The sequence below is a fragment of the Stegodyphus dumicola genome, chromosome X2 (genome assembly GCF_044657685.1).
Source record: "Stegodyphus dumicola isolate Sdum_Otavi_A_Nest chromosome X2, ASM4465768v1".
NCBI lineage: Eukaryota > Metazoa > Arthropoda > Arachnida > Araneae > Eresidae > Stegodyphus > Stegodyphus dumicola.
In genome coordinates this window covers 183550945-183567498 of record NC_140781.1, presented here as the reverse complement: position 1 = coordinate 183567498, position 16554 = coordinate 183550945, and the positions used below count along the sequence as shown (strand labels likewise).

The following is a 16554-nucleotide window of genomic DNA, read 5'->3' as shown; positions in this document are numbered from 1 at the left end:
TTTATAAATTTCAACTCTTTTCAAATTTGCGAGCGTTGAGTTGTTCTCAAGATCTCTACACACTCCCTGCCCAAGCATCTATGATGCGATACGAGGAGACTCCGTTTTGTTGGCATGTGTGTCGCTGTTAGGTTCTGGGATGGATCATGTGATGTAGTTCATCATTTGTCCTCAGCGGAGGGAGGAGTCTGTGGTTCACTGGGTCACCAATGGAGCGATCATGTGATTCATGAAGCCTCGGTAGTTGCTTGCTCATGTTACCATCTGTTAACACCATTGAGAACCAACCACCATCTGATGAGCAGGAGCCGAACCTGTGTCGGTTTATTACGAGTTAAATTATTTACCGCTAGCCCAAAAGAGCTAGATTGTGCTAGGTTCAAGAATTTCAACTCTTTTCAAATTTGTGAACGTTGAGTTGTTCTCGAGATCGCTACAATGTGAATAATGTTCATGTGATGCAGGTGTTTCAAAACTCAATCATGAGAAGTAACGAAACAAAAGATAGCAACAGATTTTTTTTCCCTGGACCATAAAGGAATGTCAAAAATTCCATTAATATGTACTTTATGACTATTCCTTTCAGTAATGTCTTTCTAAAGAGCTTCTTTGTTGTAATTTTTCATTACTCTTTTCCCAGTGTAAGAAAGGATATGGTTATCAGTTATTTGGAGAATATTGGCCCTTTTCTTTGCTAACAAATCTGCCTTATAATTTCCATGAAGTCCACAATGTGACGGTATCCATTGCATGGCAACTTTTTTGCCATCCTCATATAAGTTGTTTAATAACTGCTGACATTTTAAAACATCAACAGGCATTGGTGATTCAAAAGAAAAATGACTAGAAGAGCAGCTTTATAATCAGAGTTTGTGACAACCTTTGATAAATGTTCAAGGTGACATTGTAGTAGGGATAAGGCTATGCATATGGGCATATTCTCAGCATCAAAAGCAGTCCTATTCCTTTCAACAAGATTGTAAAATGAGAAAAGTTTGCTAAAGATGCCAGTGCCTGATGCCAATGTGACGGTATCCATTGCATGCCAACTTGTTTGCCATCCTCATCTAAGTTGTTTAGTAACTGCTGACATTTTAAAACATCAACAGGCATTGGTGATTCAAAAGATAAATGACTAGAAGAGCAGCTTTATAATCAGAGTTTGTGACAACCTTTGATAAATGTTCAAGGTGACATTGGAGTTGGGATAAGGCTATGCATATGGGCGTATTCTCAGCATCAAAAGCAGTCCTATTCCTTTCAACAGGATTGTAAAATGAGAAAAGCTTGCTAAAGATGCCAGCGCCTGCATTAATACTGTCAGCCAACAGAGGGCCATCTGTAAACACATGTAGATGTTTGCTCTCAGACTATAAAGCATTAATGGTCTTCAAAGACATAGATTTTAAAATTTCGTCATTGGTTTCATTTTTAAGGATTTTGTATAGCAGATTAATTCTGACTACATATTTTCTTTTATTAGTTGGACATTGTAGTTTCACTAAATTTTCAGCTACCCATTTAAGGCTTAATTGATCTCTGACAGAAAATGCTGCCTGAAGAAAACCATTCCGAGTTTTAAGATTTCTTTCCATCATTAGAAGGTAATAATTCTGTAGGGAAAAGCAGTCTGGTTCCCTTAAAATTTTTTCCCCTAGGATTACTGCTCTCTCTTCCTCAATTGATTTAATGCATATATTGTGTGTAGTTAGTAAAAGTTCTTCAACTTTGATAGTTTTAATTGCACTAGTGATAAGTCAGCTTAGTTGTGAAACTTTTCAATGTATCGATCACGTGGTTAGATGCTGCCATGACAGGGCTCGCAATAGTAAATGGTAGGAGGTGGAATATGGAAGCTGTATGTCAAATCAAAAGTGGTTCTAGAACATCCTCATGTAGATCCAGCAATTCTCTTCATTAAATTTAGACTCAGTAGCTGGTTCTAAAATCATCCAAGTCCATTTTTTGTCAAACAACATCCAAGGATCAAAAGCTCTTGGTTATCTGTAGCAGTGAACTCTGGTATTAAAGGACTAATTGAAAAAGTTTGATACACTGTCTTCTTTAAATAAACTTCCATATTATGAGTATAGCACCAGTCTTCTAAAATCTCTAGGGCCTGATTTAGAATTAACTGTAATTGTTCATTTGCATAACATTTGGGAGTCTCAATCCAGAAGACCAAATCAACAGCCTACAGTAAACATGTAACACTGTATTTTTCAGTTTCAGTTATGAGATTCTTCATGTATGTTTTAAACAGAAGATAACTAGTAACAAATTCCTGTGGGAGGCAGTCCTGAAAACTTTATATAATGAAAAACCATGTTCATAAGAGACTCTATAAATTCGCTGGCTATGAAAACTCTTGAACCCAACGTAATGTCTGACTGAACTCCAATATTGGAAAGCTTCAGCAGTGCATTTCCCTACAAATTAAGTCATGAGCAGATCTGAGGTCAACGAAAACTGCAGAAAGAATAGTTTTTCCCCTCTAGTGCATCCTCTCCTGATTGGCTAAATAATGTAACGTGCTCAGTAATTGACCTGTATAGTCTGAAACCAATCTGTTCATTAACTAGAAATTGAAAATTCTCTACCTAACAATTTAGCCTTTTTTGAATTATCTTCTCCATAGTTTTACATTAAAATGCTCATGAATGAGATCAATCTGTATCATTTTATGTCATGCTCCTTTCCCTTCTGGGGGATCAGGATTATTATGAATTTACACCATGTTGAGGGGATACAGGCAGTATCCCACACACTATTGAAAAACCTCAGAATGGTATGAGTAGCATTTGTACTTAAATTCGTAAGAAATTCAGTCTGAACTGCATCTTTACCTGGAGATTTATTAGACTTAAATGGCATAATGCTATAGAGAGTGCATCCATGATAACTGATGTACTAAGAAAGGAAAGGGAATTTTGCTCTTGTGAAGAATATTTTGAATGGATGTAGTACTTGCTTAACTAATTGTGTTTGCTTTTTACAGTAATCAGATTTGTGTTGTCTGTTAGAGAAATGTTTCACAAATGCATCTGCTATTATTTTAGTTGAAGTAACAAACATTCCATTTACTAAGAAGGATTTTTTAAATGGTTTAGAATTTTCCTTTTTAATTTTTGCAAGAAATTTAGATGTTCTTTTCCCAATCCTTTTGAAAGCTTATCTTAGATATATAGTTATCAAATTATGTTCTTTTCTCTGAGAGAACAGTCTTAAACAAAGCAACTTGTTTACGTCAAGTTTGAGCATCACATTAATTCTTCTTTTCTTTTTAGCTTATATTATTTATCTTTCATCATTTTAAGTTAAATAGTTTTTGTTGAAATACTGAGCAAGGTGAAATCGGATTTGTGATTAGGAAGATTGTATATAGCAATAATTTTAAACTGGATGCTATGTTCCTTATATCAAAATTCACAATTTTTCTTTTCTCTCTTGTATTGTTCATGACCTTTATGACTCTGAAGTCAAAAATTACGTTATCTTTGATTGCCGTAAGAATTCCACTCGTAACTTGCCTAGATTTTTGGTAAAATGTATGAAGAAAAACCTTTCAAGGAAAAAAAATTTCAATTTCTCAGGAGTTAAATTTGTGTCCATAACTGCAAAAACATCAGTATTATAACAATTTAAATTTTGCATAAGCTCAGTCCTCTAAGCCTGAGAGAAACAAAAACAACATGCATTCCACTAGATAATTCATAGAGAAGAACTCTGCAGGCGACACATGCCGAGTTTGTAGATCACTTAGCTTTATTTCTAGGTACCGCTAGAATGTGGATACACATCCCACCTCATGAATTGAATATAAAAGTAATGTGATTCACTCAACTGTTTGTTAAAAGAATTTAAGTATGATATTAAAATAAATCACTGAAAATTGTAAAGCTATTATCAGTAATATCACGATCCAAGTCAGTAAAACAGAAAGGATTCACTAAATAAAAATTTATTAAACCACTCAGCATTACGGCCAGAAAATTCTGTATTGAAGGCTGGCTTCTTTATTCATTACACATGAAAATTTCTACTAGCTTTTAATGTATCCAATTTCGGTTTTTATGTATATTGAAAGAAAAGGAATTAAGGTACAAAGTGAGAGAGTAGTCCTTTAATTAAAATTTTAAAAATATCACTTATTCGTGACATTTTGAGGAACTTTAAAATTTTAGGGCTAAACCTGTAACACTTGGAGGGTTAAATATGAAATGCAGTGATGACAATTATTAAGGGGATGCAATTTTGAAATATACCTTAGACGTTTAAATCTGTCATCATTGTTATATTTTTGTTCTGTAAACAAAATTATTAATTAAATTCTAATGGTTAAAATTAGTCTCAATTCTGAGTTTAGGTATCCTACAGAGCTGTCTCATTTATTATTATTTCCCTGCAGTGATATTCTTAAGAAGTGATGAGTATGAATGATTGTATTTTTTACAGGCTGTGTACTTAAAATCTTATATAATTTTGTTTGTATGTGTGAATTGAATGCTGAATTTTTAAATTCATTAAAATGAATAAATTTCATAAATTCATTAAATTTTTCTCTTTCATAGGAATCTACCTGAACCATTGTTAACATTTCGTCTGCATGGTGCATTTATTGCAGCTGCTAGTAAGTTACAATTTTTCTTTACAATTAAATGAACTTGGAGGGTCTTTGATTGTTCAGTCTTTCTGTGGAAGGGGAAATGCATATAAGCTTATGCACTTTGAAACACTAATGATAAAATATTATCTGCTGAAACGCTATAAATGCACCATTAAATTTCTTTAAGTAATGATGCTTAACAATGCTGCAGTATTTTACAACTTCTGAAAATAGCAAAGTCCTACCTCATGGGCCCCAAATTTCAATTCCTGTGATCAAAATATAAAATAATAAATGTGTGGATACATGTGAAATCTTAATTTGGATGTTTGTGCAGTGTCCTGCTTGTTTTCTTAATAATTGTGCTGGATGAACAAAAAGAATTTGTTGAAGTAAATAACAGTTCTTACAGCAAATTACAAACATAAGTAGCTAAAAAAAACAGATAAGGCTTCCTTAACATACAAGCAATATTACTGATCACCAAAATCATTCATAGGGCAAAATTAAGCAGTAATCCTAGTCACATGACTCAGATTTGAATAACCGAACTGAGTAATCTGTGTTTCACTGCAGATGATACTTATAAGGTTGCCCAAGCAGTTCTGGAAGCTTTGAAAAAAAGTAACTCTTAAAGCTTTTAAAAATACATATTTAGCAAATTTCAAAATTGTCACGAATCCTTGATAAGAGGGTTTATTACCCTATTTCTGGTTCTAATTGAACTATCTTTACAGTTTAAATGTGTGTCAATACAAAAGTAAAGGATTTACAGCAAAGTACCCAAAATTTAATCACTGACAAACACAAAAAGGCCACAAATTCAGTTAAACAAAAAATGTATAGTAAAATGATTTCGTAACGTGTGCTAAATAAATAAGAAAAATACGTAACACTACAAAAACATTTAAAAGCCTAAATTACAAGCATATAGAAATGAATATGAAAATTCACAGTAGTCCCTTTATTTGCTAGATTAGTCTTTTTTGCTATACTTTTTTTCAGTTACTGTTTGCTCACTCTTTTACAGAAGTTCATCTAAAATGATGCACGGTGTTATTCACAGTATATAATGCGTTAAAATGATTCAGTTGCAGGAAAATGGGGGAAAAATTCAAAGTTATTTAGGAACTACCATTTTGTAAAAAGATGCATTATATTACATTCGTAGTTATGCAATACAAACAATAAACATTTGCATCTGATAGTCATATATTGATAATAGATCAAATGTATAGTGCAGGTACAAGAGGAGGGAAAAATCAAAGCTAATAAACTTTACACCATCTGTATTTGCTAACTGTATCATAATATGTGTTTGACAGTTTCATAGAATATGTTAGGTATATTTTCTTCCTAAGTTATGGCTGTAAAAGTACTTTTAAAATCTTTATTATGTGTTGATTGTGGTTACCATCGGCCAAGTGGTAACATCACTGAACCTTGGTAGTTTAGACCTGGGTTTGAATCCTGCAGAATGGGATGGCTGCATGGCTTCTCTTGTGGTTTTCCCCATGCATAATGTTTACGAGCCAGTTTCCCATTGAAAGTTCTCCACGAAGGCATCCCATCCCTTTGGCAAATAGCCCTCAAGTGCTTTGTCGTTATAAAATAAACCATGCTGAACTATATTGATTGCTGTTATTTTAACCCTCTGAGTAACACAGCTTTTTGGATCTGCTCATGAAAACCTGTATTTAAACAGCTTCTATTAGCTAAATTTTTATAATTGCTTGTTTTAGTCCGTTTTTATAAACTTCCATTTATTATTTTTAACAGAGCAATTTTCATTATTTAAGAAAATTTTTTTTTAAATTATTTTGGATTATATTGTAATATATACCAAATGACAAAAAAAATCGCATGACCGAATATTGGTGGTCTTGCTAATCTGGGTTAAGCAAGTACTGTCTACGTCACAGCAAAGTATTTTTGCTTTTTGTCGGATTCCCTTGAAATATATAGAGCTTCTCTTGAAAGCAAATTTCAGTTTAGGCTGAGTTTTGTCTGTAAAGTGTATGCTTCTTTTTCATATGTCTGTGTTTTATTTTTGTATATGTATGTATGATAATAAATCCACACGTATGTTCAGGTAGCTAGCTCTCGTGTGCTTTGCCATATTCAAATAACTTAACGTGATGTGTTTAAAAACCTTTTTTTTCCCTTTCATTTCATGTAATTAAACATCATTTTAACAAAAAGTAAATCATACTGAACTTTAAATATTTTGTTCATATATATATCATATTATCCCTTTTAAAAGACTGTTCGGCTGAATGGGTAATAATTTTAATTCTTGATATGTACGTGATGACTTGTTTCGGTTTTGCGGCACAAAAATCAACAGCTGTTTATAAATATTAAAGTTCATCATTTAGAATGACTGCAGTGTATCACTGTTAAAGGAAAGGTAATAATTAACAAAGAAATTTTCATGAGCAGTACAAACTGCTTTAACATCTATTATAACTAATAATTCATAAGAATTCCTAGCTGCTGAATTTACATTTTTTCTCCATTATTTTTATAATGGAAATGAATTCTTAGTACTTTTGTTACAAAAAGTGTTAAAGAATTGAGTGTGTTATTTTCATGAATTTTTTAAGTACAACACGAAACGTAGTGCTTAAAATATTTAGGAATTATTTATGAATTAAAAATCCTGTTTTTGAAAAGGTTTTGGATTTTCTTGTCATTTGTGAGTTTGGGCATGTGACTTGGACAAATTTTTGTACACACTCTTCAATTCTGTACATCACCTTGTGTATGGATAATAGCAGTAATATACTTGAGAAGGATTAAGTGAGATGTTAAAAGTGAGATAGTGGTATTGTTGCCCAACAATCTGGTAGTTTATGCCATAAATCCATCATGGAGCATGGTAGTGAGTCCAGAGAAAAGCTGTTGCATCTTGTTCCACAGGTACTCAAGACGTCCAGGGTCCTTGGAGGCCAGGTAAATATACCAGTGTCACTGCCATGCTCATTGGGCCACTCTTGTGCAACTTGGATGGCACATTGTATACTTGAAAGAATGTATCATTCTAATGGGAACAAGTGTATGAAGGGATAATGCTGATCAGCCAGCAGTTCATTCTAGCCCAAGCTCACAGAGTTCCAACCATTGTGATAAGAAACCCAATGAGGACCACATAAAGATGGCCCAAATGGTTACAACACTGATCGTGATACTATGGATGCATTGCTTCATGCAGTTCTCACCGCACATAGCTGTTGTAGAAGCCAGGATCTTGATTCATTGAACCACGTTACATGACAGCAGTACATGGCTTGCCATTAGCAGTAGAACCCAAGATGGTCATCAACTGTTATAACCCAGTTGCAGGAATTGCAAGTGAACTGTACTTGTACTGGCACTGAATGAAATGCCTGCTTTAAAACCTGCCATGATCTGACGTAATATTGCACTTCTTGCCAACAGTGCAATATGACTGAGTCTCCAAACACCTCACACATGAGTTGCTGATTTATAGCCACATTTTGATGATTCACACCAGTTTTCTTATTCATGAAGTATTGAGTACCAGTGCCACAGTACTGCATCACATGCCCAGCAGTTCAGTGATTGCTGATGCTGAGGCGCTTACAGTTTGTTCACGACCAAACTCACTAACCTTTACCCACGATAAAAATGCCTTTCATGCCTATCGGAATTCTGATAGTTATGCTCTTGTAAAACTGAAACCCAGCAGCTTGCAGGTCTTTGGTTCTCATTATGCTCATTTACATAGCTGCATAAGCATGCATAATAATTTTTCTCTGTGTATGTATCCAGACGGAATGTCTTTTCAGTGTTTTTATACATATTTATATCTGTGTGGTATTTATATACAGAGAGAGAGAACCGAATATATATATATATATATATATATATGCAAGTTAATAAAATTATTTCTTATTAGAAGTACGCTTTATTTGAATAACATAGCACTGGAATTATTTTATTTTTAATAACATTACTTTCAGTAATTATTTTTTCCTTTTTAATAGAGCAAGAGAACAAAACTCTACGTGTAAATAACATTCATTCCTTAGTCCATTCATTACCTAAGCCTAATTTTCAAATGCTCGAGTTGCTTATTCGACATCTCTGCAAGTAAGTACTTTTCTACTTTGTGTGATTCATTTTTAATTTCTGATCAACTTTCAGCTCATTTTAGTGTTTGAAGTAAGGTAGAAACATGTTAAAAGTTATTTCTTTTTCCTTTCCCATGAAAGTTTGAGTACAAATGTAAATTATTAAAGAATTTCAGAATTAAAGTACTGAAAATTAATGCTTAATGGTGATTAGGATTAGTTCTGTTCCATTGTGATATTATTCCTTTGCTCTTGTGATATTCTGAAAATTCTCCTTATTTGAAAGAAATATCTAAATTAACACATTATTTTCTCTAATTTCATATTCTCACCATGTCTATCCAAACTGGCAGATTTCTTCCAATTGCCTTCCTCATTATCAGTATTGTTGCAAGTTGTTTATAGTATCACTTTAGGGCATTTCCACTGCTGGATTTAGTTCAGGTTTTTTAATTAAGGAAAATAATTAGATGTATTTTTTAATGAGAACTGGAAATAATTGTTCTTATTTCAAATCCAGCATTCAACATAAAATATTTGTGCTAATTTTGAAATAGTGCTGCTAAATTCAATATATATATAATTAATGTGAGTTACATTTGATGTCAAATTAATGTATTCCAGATATCTTAAAATTAATTTAATCCATAGTTATTGAAACAAATTATATCCAAAAATATGCTTTCAAACTGAAAAATTATGTATTGTTGAAGGTCACAAAATTTAATAATTTTAAAATTCAAAATTTTTTAAATATGTTAAGGTTTTTGACATTTTCTAAAAGTTGGATACTTTTTCCAGAATTCTTGTGTAATAAGTAATATCCCGATTCAGTTCTAGATAAAATTGAATTTTCATACGCTGTATTAGCCATGGTAAAGTCGGTTATAATTTATAGTTTAATAACAATAGTAGGAGTAATTTGGAACTTATTATAAATCAATCCACATGTGTACTTTTTCATTTTGCCATGTAAAAATTATAAGCCATTCAATCTTTGCATCGAGTAATTCTGTTTGGGTGAGCATCATATATTAATTGGATGTTTAGTGAATGGTAAAAAGATTTTTTTTTAAAGAGAACTCATAAGTAACAAAAAACTGGAACTTAAAAATTATTACCAGCAATATGAAGAATCATGTAATTATTATAAATGCATGACAAAAAGAAGATAAAGGGTTTTATCTGTTGCAGCTTTCAGTATAATATCTGAGAAGTGTAATATGACTAATTAAAGAAAATTGATATCCAAACTCTGAGCCATTTATTCGAAAATAGATAATTTTATAAGCAACTTTTGAAGAGAAAATAATATAAAATTATCTTGAGGCTGAGCAAAACATACAAAGCTAAAAAATAACACAGTTTGTTTTAAGATCATGAACTATTCCATGTCTTCTACTCAAAAAGAGTAGAGCCAAAAAAGTTTTAGGATATAAATAAGTTGTTTAAAAAAAATTAAATTTAACCACAATACTTATAGTTGGTTTACCTTTGAAGACTTTACTATCTCTTCAGTTTCGATTTTAATGCTTTTTCACAGAACATTTATTCTATTTTTGAGCATTTGAGGATGAATTTTGCTCTTATATGTTTACTGGGACTTTTAGTTGCTTGTATGAATTTTGCAGATGTATCTTATATTCTTCATAGGATTAAAATGTGGACTTTATGCAGGAGTTCTGATGATTTCTAGATAATGGTATGCACTCCATAGGCTTATAATTATGGTTATTGTTCTTCAGTACGTTATCCTGATGCAGTCTTCATGTGGCAAACTGGTGTTAAAACAATTGAATAATTGACCCAAGTTTCAACGCTAGCAAACAGGATGCTTTTTTTTTTCCATGTAACATGAATACCAGCCAGTTTCTCTAACAGTTTCTTCCCCTTAGGCAGATAGGCCTCATATGCCTTACCATATTCAAATAATCTAATTGTTTAACTGTTATTATTTTCAATTAGTCGATTTATGTGATGGGTACTTGTAGAATTACCACATTTTACTGTGGGAGTAAGATTTATCAGTTCAGACTCAGCATTGAACCTCTACCACACATCTACTTTCTATCACAACCAGAAATACTGAATTTAAATTCTTTAACTCAATTGCGGAATTCTTGAGATAGATTAATGTAGCTCTTAACAAATTACAACCTAGTCCTTCACTTCATGTGGTTGCGATTTTATTCCCAGTTGTTGTTTTTTTTTTTGCATGCCTGTCATGTTTTCACCATGAGAAGACTTTTTTAAATTTGCATTTTGCTTCTGAAATCAGCTTTGCCACCCAACCAGGATAGTGGTTAGTAATTCTGACTGTCGTACCAAAGGGCCCAGTTCTGAATCCCAGAGAAGGCATGAACGTTTGTAAATGTATAGTGTCTGTGTGGGGGACATTCTAAATATGCGGCGAGCCGAAAGTTCTCTCGAAAGGTTGGTGGTAAGCGAAGAGGGGTGGGAGATCCATGGAACCATCGCCCAGGCTTGCTGTCTATCGAAATGGAGGGCGGAGCTGTGCAAAGTCATACTGTCACTTGTACGGTGCTCAAGGCTGTTGCCAACAACAGGCGCGGTCTTGCACCCCTTGCCATGACGAATTTTGTGGACTTGTTCTGATGTTGCTGTCAGACAAATGAGATAAGTCACAACAAATCAGTTTCACTGCACTAGTTTTCAAGTTATGAAAATATTTCTTTCCATCTATGTCTGTTCATGTTGAATGAAACATCTTGGGTAACCTATTTGAAATATCATGGGCAAATAGTTCTCAACTGAGTTGCTGTCTTCTACAAAATAGTGATGAAATTTGAAAAAATATCTAAATGAAAAAGTACATTGAAAAACCAACCTTTTAAACTTGTTGCAATTACCAATTATAAAATAAAATCCCTGAGGAGTAGCAATTGTCAGGGCAAAGCTTAAATTGCTGTCTTTTTTTGTTAGTTACTATCTGTGATTTGTAGTTGGTTGCTATCCTTGTTATTTTTTATCTTGCTAAATGTATTGTACTTTAAAAATCTTATCATGAAATAAAAGTTAATGAAACTTTAAATTATTAATAAATGCCCTTTCAGACTGAACAAGTTCTTCCTTAGTAGTTTATCAGTAAGCACTATCATGCCGTTGTTATGTCTGCTAATGATATCTATGCCATTGTGATAAATAGCTCTGTATTTATATTTTTCTCTTAGGATTTGGCTGTTGCTCATATGGAAAAATATCATTTATCTCATTTATTTGTTTTCAGTTCTACTGAAGTAATGGTTTGATTAAAATTTTGTTTGTGTCATGATATGGACATTCTCTTAATATATTTCATTGAATTATTCTTTTTGTAAAGCCCCTACTGCCCAAAGAATGCAATTAAATTGTTAAAAATTTTCTGGTCCGTGTATCTTCACTTATAATCTATGTTACCTATCGCAACTTAATAATATGCAGCACTTACTTGTCTCGCTTCTGTGATTTAGATTTTGTTTCATACCATTATGATTCAACTGCCAATCAGCTGTTGATCAAATATAAATTATTCAAAGAACCTTTTTTTAGTCATTCTGTTTGTTGTGTGGCAAATTAGTTTTTAGAAAGATTGACATCTGCATTGAAAATACCATTTTGTAATTTATGTGTACCTAGAAATGAATGTAGCATAGCAGTAATAAATTTTTACAGTTTTATAGTTGTGTATATATTTATTATATTTGTTAATGGATATATAGTAGTTTTTAAAATTAGATCTGAAGAAAATTCAGATTTAAATTTTTACTCTGTCAGTTCATAGTTTATAAAATATTGAAGATGAGTACAAAAATAGCTGTAGTTTTTTCCTCTACCGCTCATGCCTTCTACAGTAGTGAAATGTGCTGCTCTAAACTGCAACAGTTTTAAATACTTGGCTGCTACATTTCTTAAAATTCTATTCCACTAACTAATCCAAAAATAATTTTTGGAATCACATCACTCTAAGTTGTTGAAAGTTGTTTGTTTCTCGATGCTTTTTGATGCATTACACACCTTGTCCACAAAAAACCTTACCCAGCCTTTATTTTTGCAACTATTTGTTCGTGCGTGTATCTTTCCAATCATGCAAATGTTTTAAATATTGTAGATATTCATATTTCAGTATCTTTGTCATTTAAGAAGCAGTTTTGTAAAATATACAAAATCTAACTTTTAATTCATTCCCCCAGTTCGTGTATGTATATTTAGGAAAGTTTTATATTTGTTACCAAAAATAAAAGACTAAACATTTGATTCCCATATGACAAAGATTGACTGAGGTATTTCATTTCAAAATTCCCCCATTTTTTGGTCTCATTTCCAACTTATTTGAGGGGTAAGTTAGTAAATAAATTAGAATAATTCAAGGATAATTTTTTTTTCATCTTTTTTTTTCTTTATTTCTTTGAAATTTTTTGCTTTTGCTGGGTATATGAAAAATATGTTGTTTCCATTGTAGTTTATTGTCCACAGTGATTCCTAATTAATTGATCCATTTCATTTCTTCATAGTTTGACTTCTGCGAGTTCAATCAGTAGTATGAGAAGACATTGATTTCAAATGTATCATAATAATTTTCAATTTTTAAGGATTAAATTCAAGCTTTTAATTTTGACCATTCATATATATAGTTTAGCATATTTTGGGAGTGAACTTTGGTTACACTGTACAATGGCAAGTAAATCATCTGCAAAAGTGATCTGATAACTGTTCTGAAATTTTCTCAAATAACAAGGCAAATCATTCATAATAAGATTCCAAACAAAAGATCAGAAATGTGACATTGAAGATATTCTTTCTTGAAATCAAATTTTTTGTGACACTACCCAAAGTAGGTTCAATAAAGCAAAACTGCAAGAAACTCTTCATTACTCACTCATCTGTGATTTGTAGTTGGTTGCTATCCTTGTTATTTTTTATCTTGCTAAATGTATTGTACTTTAAAAATCTTATCATGAAATAAAAGTTAATGAAACTTTAAATTATTAATAAATGCCCTTTCAGACTGAACAAGTTCTTCCTTAGTAGTTTATCAGTAAGCACTATCATGCCGTTGTTACGTCTGCTAATGATATCTATGCCATTGTGATAAATAGCTCTGTATTTATATTTTTCTCTTAGGATTTGGCTGTTGCTCATATGGAAAAATATCATTTATCTCATTTATTTGTTTTCAGTTCTACTGAAGTAATGGTTTGATTAAAATTTTGTTTGTGTCATGATATGGACATTCTCTTAATATATTTCATTGAATTATTCTTTTTGTAAAGCCCCTACTGCCCAAAGAATGCAATTAAATTGTTAAAAATTTTCTGGTCCGTGTATCTTCACTTATAATCTATGTTACCTATCGCAACTTAATAATATGCAGCACTTACTTGTCTCGCTTCTGTGATTTAGATTTTGTTTCATACCATTATGATTCAACTGCCAATCTGTTGTTGATCAAATATAAATTATTCAAAGAACCTTTTTTTAGTCATTCTGTTTGTTGTGTGGCAAATTAGTTTTTAGAAAGATTGACATCTGCATTGAAAATACCATTTTGTAATTTATGTGTACCTAGAAATGAATGTAGCATAGCAGTAATAAATTTTTACAGTTTTATAGTTGTGTATATATTTATTATATTTGTTAATGGATATATAGTAGTTTTTAAAATTAGATCTGAAGAAAATTCAGATTTAAATTTTTACTCTGTCAGTTCATAGTTTATAAAATATTGAAGATGAGTACAAAAATAGCTGTAGTTTTTTCCTCTACCGCTCATGCCTTCTACAGTAGTGAAATGTGCTGCTCTAAACTGCAACAGTTTTAAATACTTGGCTGCTACATTTCTTAAAATTCTATTCCACTAACTAATCCAAAAATAATTTTTGGAATCACATCACTCTAAGTTGTTGAAAGTTGTTTGTTTCTCGATGCTTTTTGATGCATTACACACCTTGTCCACAAAAAACCTTACCCAGCCTTTATTTTTGCAACTATTTGTTCGTGCGTGTATCTTTCCAATCATGCAAATGTTTTAAATATTGTAGATATTCATATTTCAGTATCTTTGTCATTTAAGAAGCAGTTTTGTAAAATATACAAAATCTAACTTTTAATTCATTCCCCCAGTTCGTGTATGTATATTTAGGAAAGTTTTATATTTGTTACCAAAAATAAAAGACTAAACATTTGATTCCCATATGACAAAGATTGACTGAGGTATTTCATTTCAAAATTCCCCCATTTTTTGGTCTCATTTCCAACTTATTTGAGGGGTAAGTTAGTAAATAAATTAGAATAATTCAAGGATAATTTTTTTTTCATCTTTTTTTTTTCTTTATTTCTTTGAAATTTTTTGCTTTTGCTGCGTATATGAAAAATATGTTGTTTCCATTGTAGTTTATTGTCCACAGTGATTCCTAATTAATTGATCCATTTCATTTCTTCATAGTTTGACTTCTGCGAGTTCAATCAGTAGTATGAGAAGACATTGATTTCAAATGTATCATAATAATTTTCAATTTTTAAGGATTAAATTCAAGCTTTTAATTTTGACCATTCATATATATAGTTTAGCATATTTTGGGAGTGAACTTTGGTTACACTGTACAATGGCAAGTAAATCATCTGCAAAAGTGATCTGATAACTGTTCTGAAATTTTCTCAAATAACAAGGCAAATCATTCATAATAAGATTCCAAACAAAACATCAGAAATGTGACATTGAAGATATTCTTTCTTGAAATCAAATTTTTTGTGACACTACCCAAAGTAAGTTCAATAAAGCAAAACTGCAAGAAACTCTTCATTAAATAAAAAATATTCTTAGGGACTGAAAGATCCCTAAGTAAATGAAGAATGCCAAGCCAGCATGCATTATTGAATGTACCTGTTAAATCAAAGAACATGAGAAAGCTTATGTAATTTCTATGCTTTCTCTGGACAGTTGTATTGCATAATGGAAACAAAGTGTCTACGGCAGACCTTTGGGAAGTAAATCCAAACTGATTCTCAATCAAAAGGCCAGAGAAAGACCATGAGATGATAATTAAGTCTATCTATGCATAGCTACTTTAGACACTTGTCCAAACTTGTAAATAAACTAATACAATGAATGTTGTCAATATGTATCTTTGATGTCTCAGTATTTTTAAGAAGAATCACTTTCAACTTCATCAGAAAATGCCGAGAATGAGGCACACATTCAACAATGCATGCAAAATAGAGAGACAGCCAATATGAAAATTTTTAATTATTTCTTTAGTTATCTTATCATATCCCAGTGACTTTTTCAACCCTAAGCTGTCAATCATACAATCAGCTTCTTTGGTAGACAAAGAGACTTCATTATCAGTGTCAAATGCTAGATCGGCTTCATTCTGCAAAGATCGATGAATATTACTAAATAATCGCGAAACAACAACTTCTCTATGATAGAGTGAATTGTATCTTTAAAAGAATTAAACTGACTGGGAGAAATTCAAATCACTGAAATTTCAAGCTTTCTAACAAAGTTGGTCTTAACTGCAGAAGTGTATATCTTTGCAAACTTTCTAAACAGTTATATTGACAAGAAAATTTTTCTCTGATTTCAATTTGCTCTCTTTAAGTTTGAAATTGTACTTCAGCCTAATCTGAATGTAAATTTTTTATAAATTTCTCTTAAAAAAAGGATTTCTTATCTTTTGATACAGTCTTCTAGTAGTATTTAATTGCTTTCATATGAAGGATATTTCTGCCAACTGCCAGGTAACTTTATGAAAAATCATCTTTGCAAAGGTAAAGGTAACCTTTGAAAATAATCAGGTTTTGCAACTGTTGAAACATGCAACTCTGACATATCAGGTTGAGTACAATTTT

The 16554-nt window shown here is 31.8% G+C and overlaps 1 protein-coding gene across 1 annotated transcript in view; it reads left to right on the top strand.

The window, feature by feature from the left end:
- The window catches only part of LOC118188001 (rho GTPase-activating protein 26-like), a 187672-nt gene that overhangs the window by 127749 nt on the left and 43369 nt on the right, over positions 1 to 16554 (top strand). Inside the window, exons 17-18 of the mRNA XM_085809677.1 lie at positions 4572 to 4630; positions 8617 to 8722. Of these exons, the coding sequence (XP_085665803.1) occupies positions 4572 to 4630; positions 8617 to 8722 (165 nt within the window). The remainder of the gene's footprint in view (positions 1 to 4571; positions 4631 to 8616; positions 8723 to 16554) is intronic.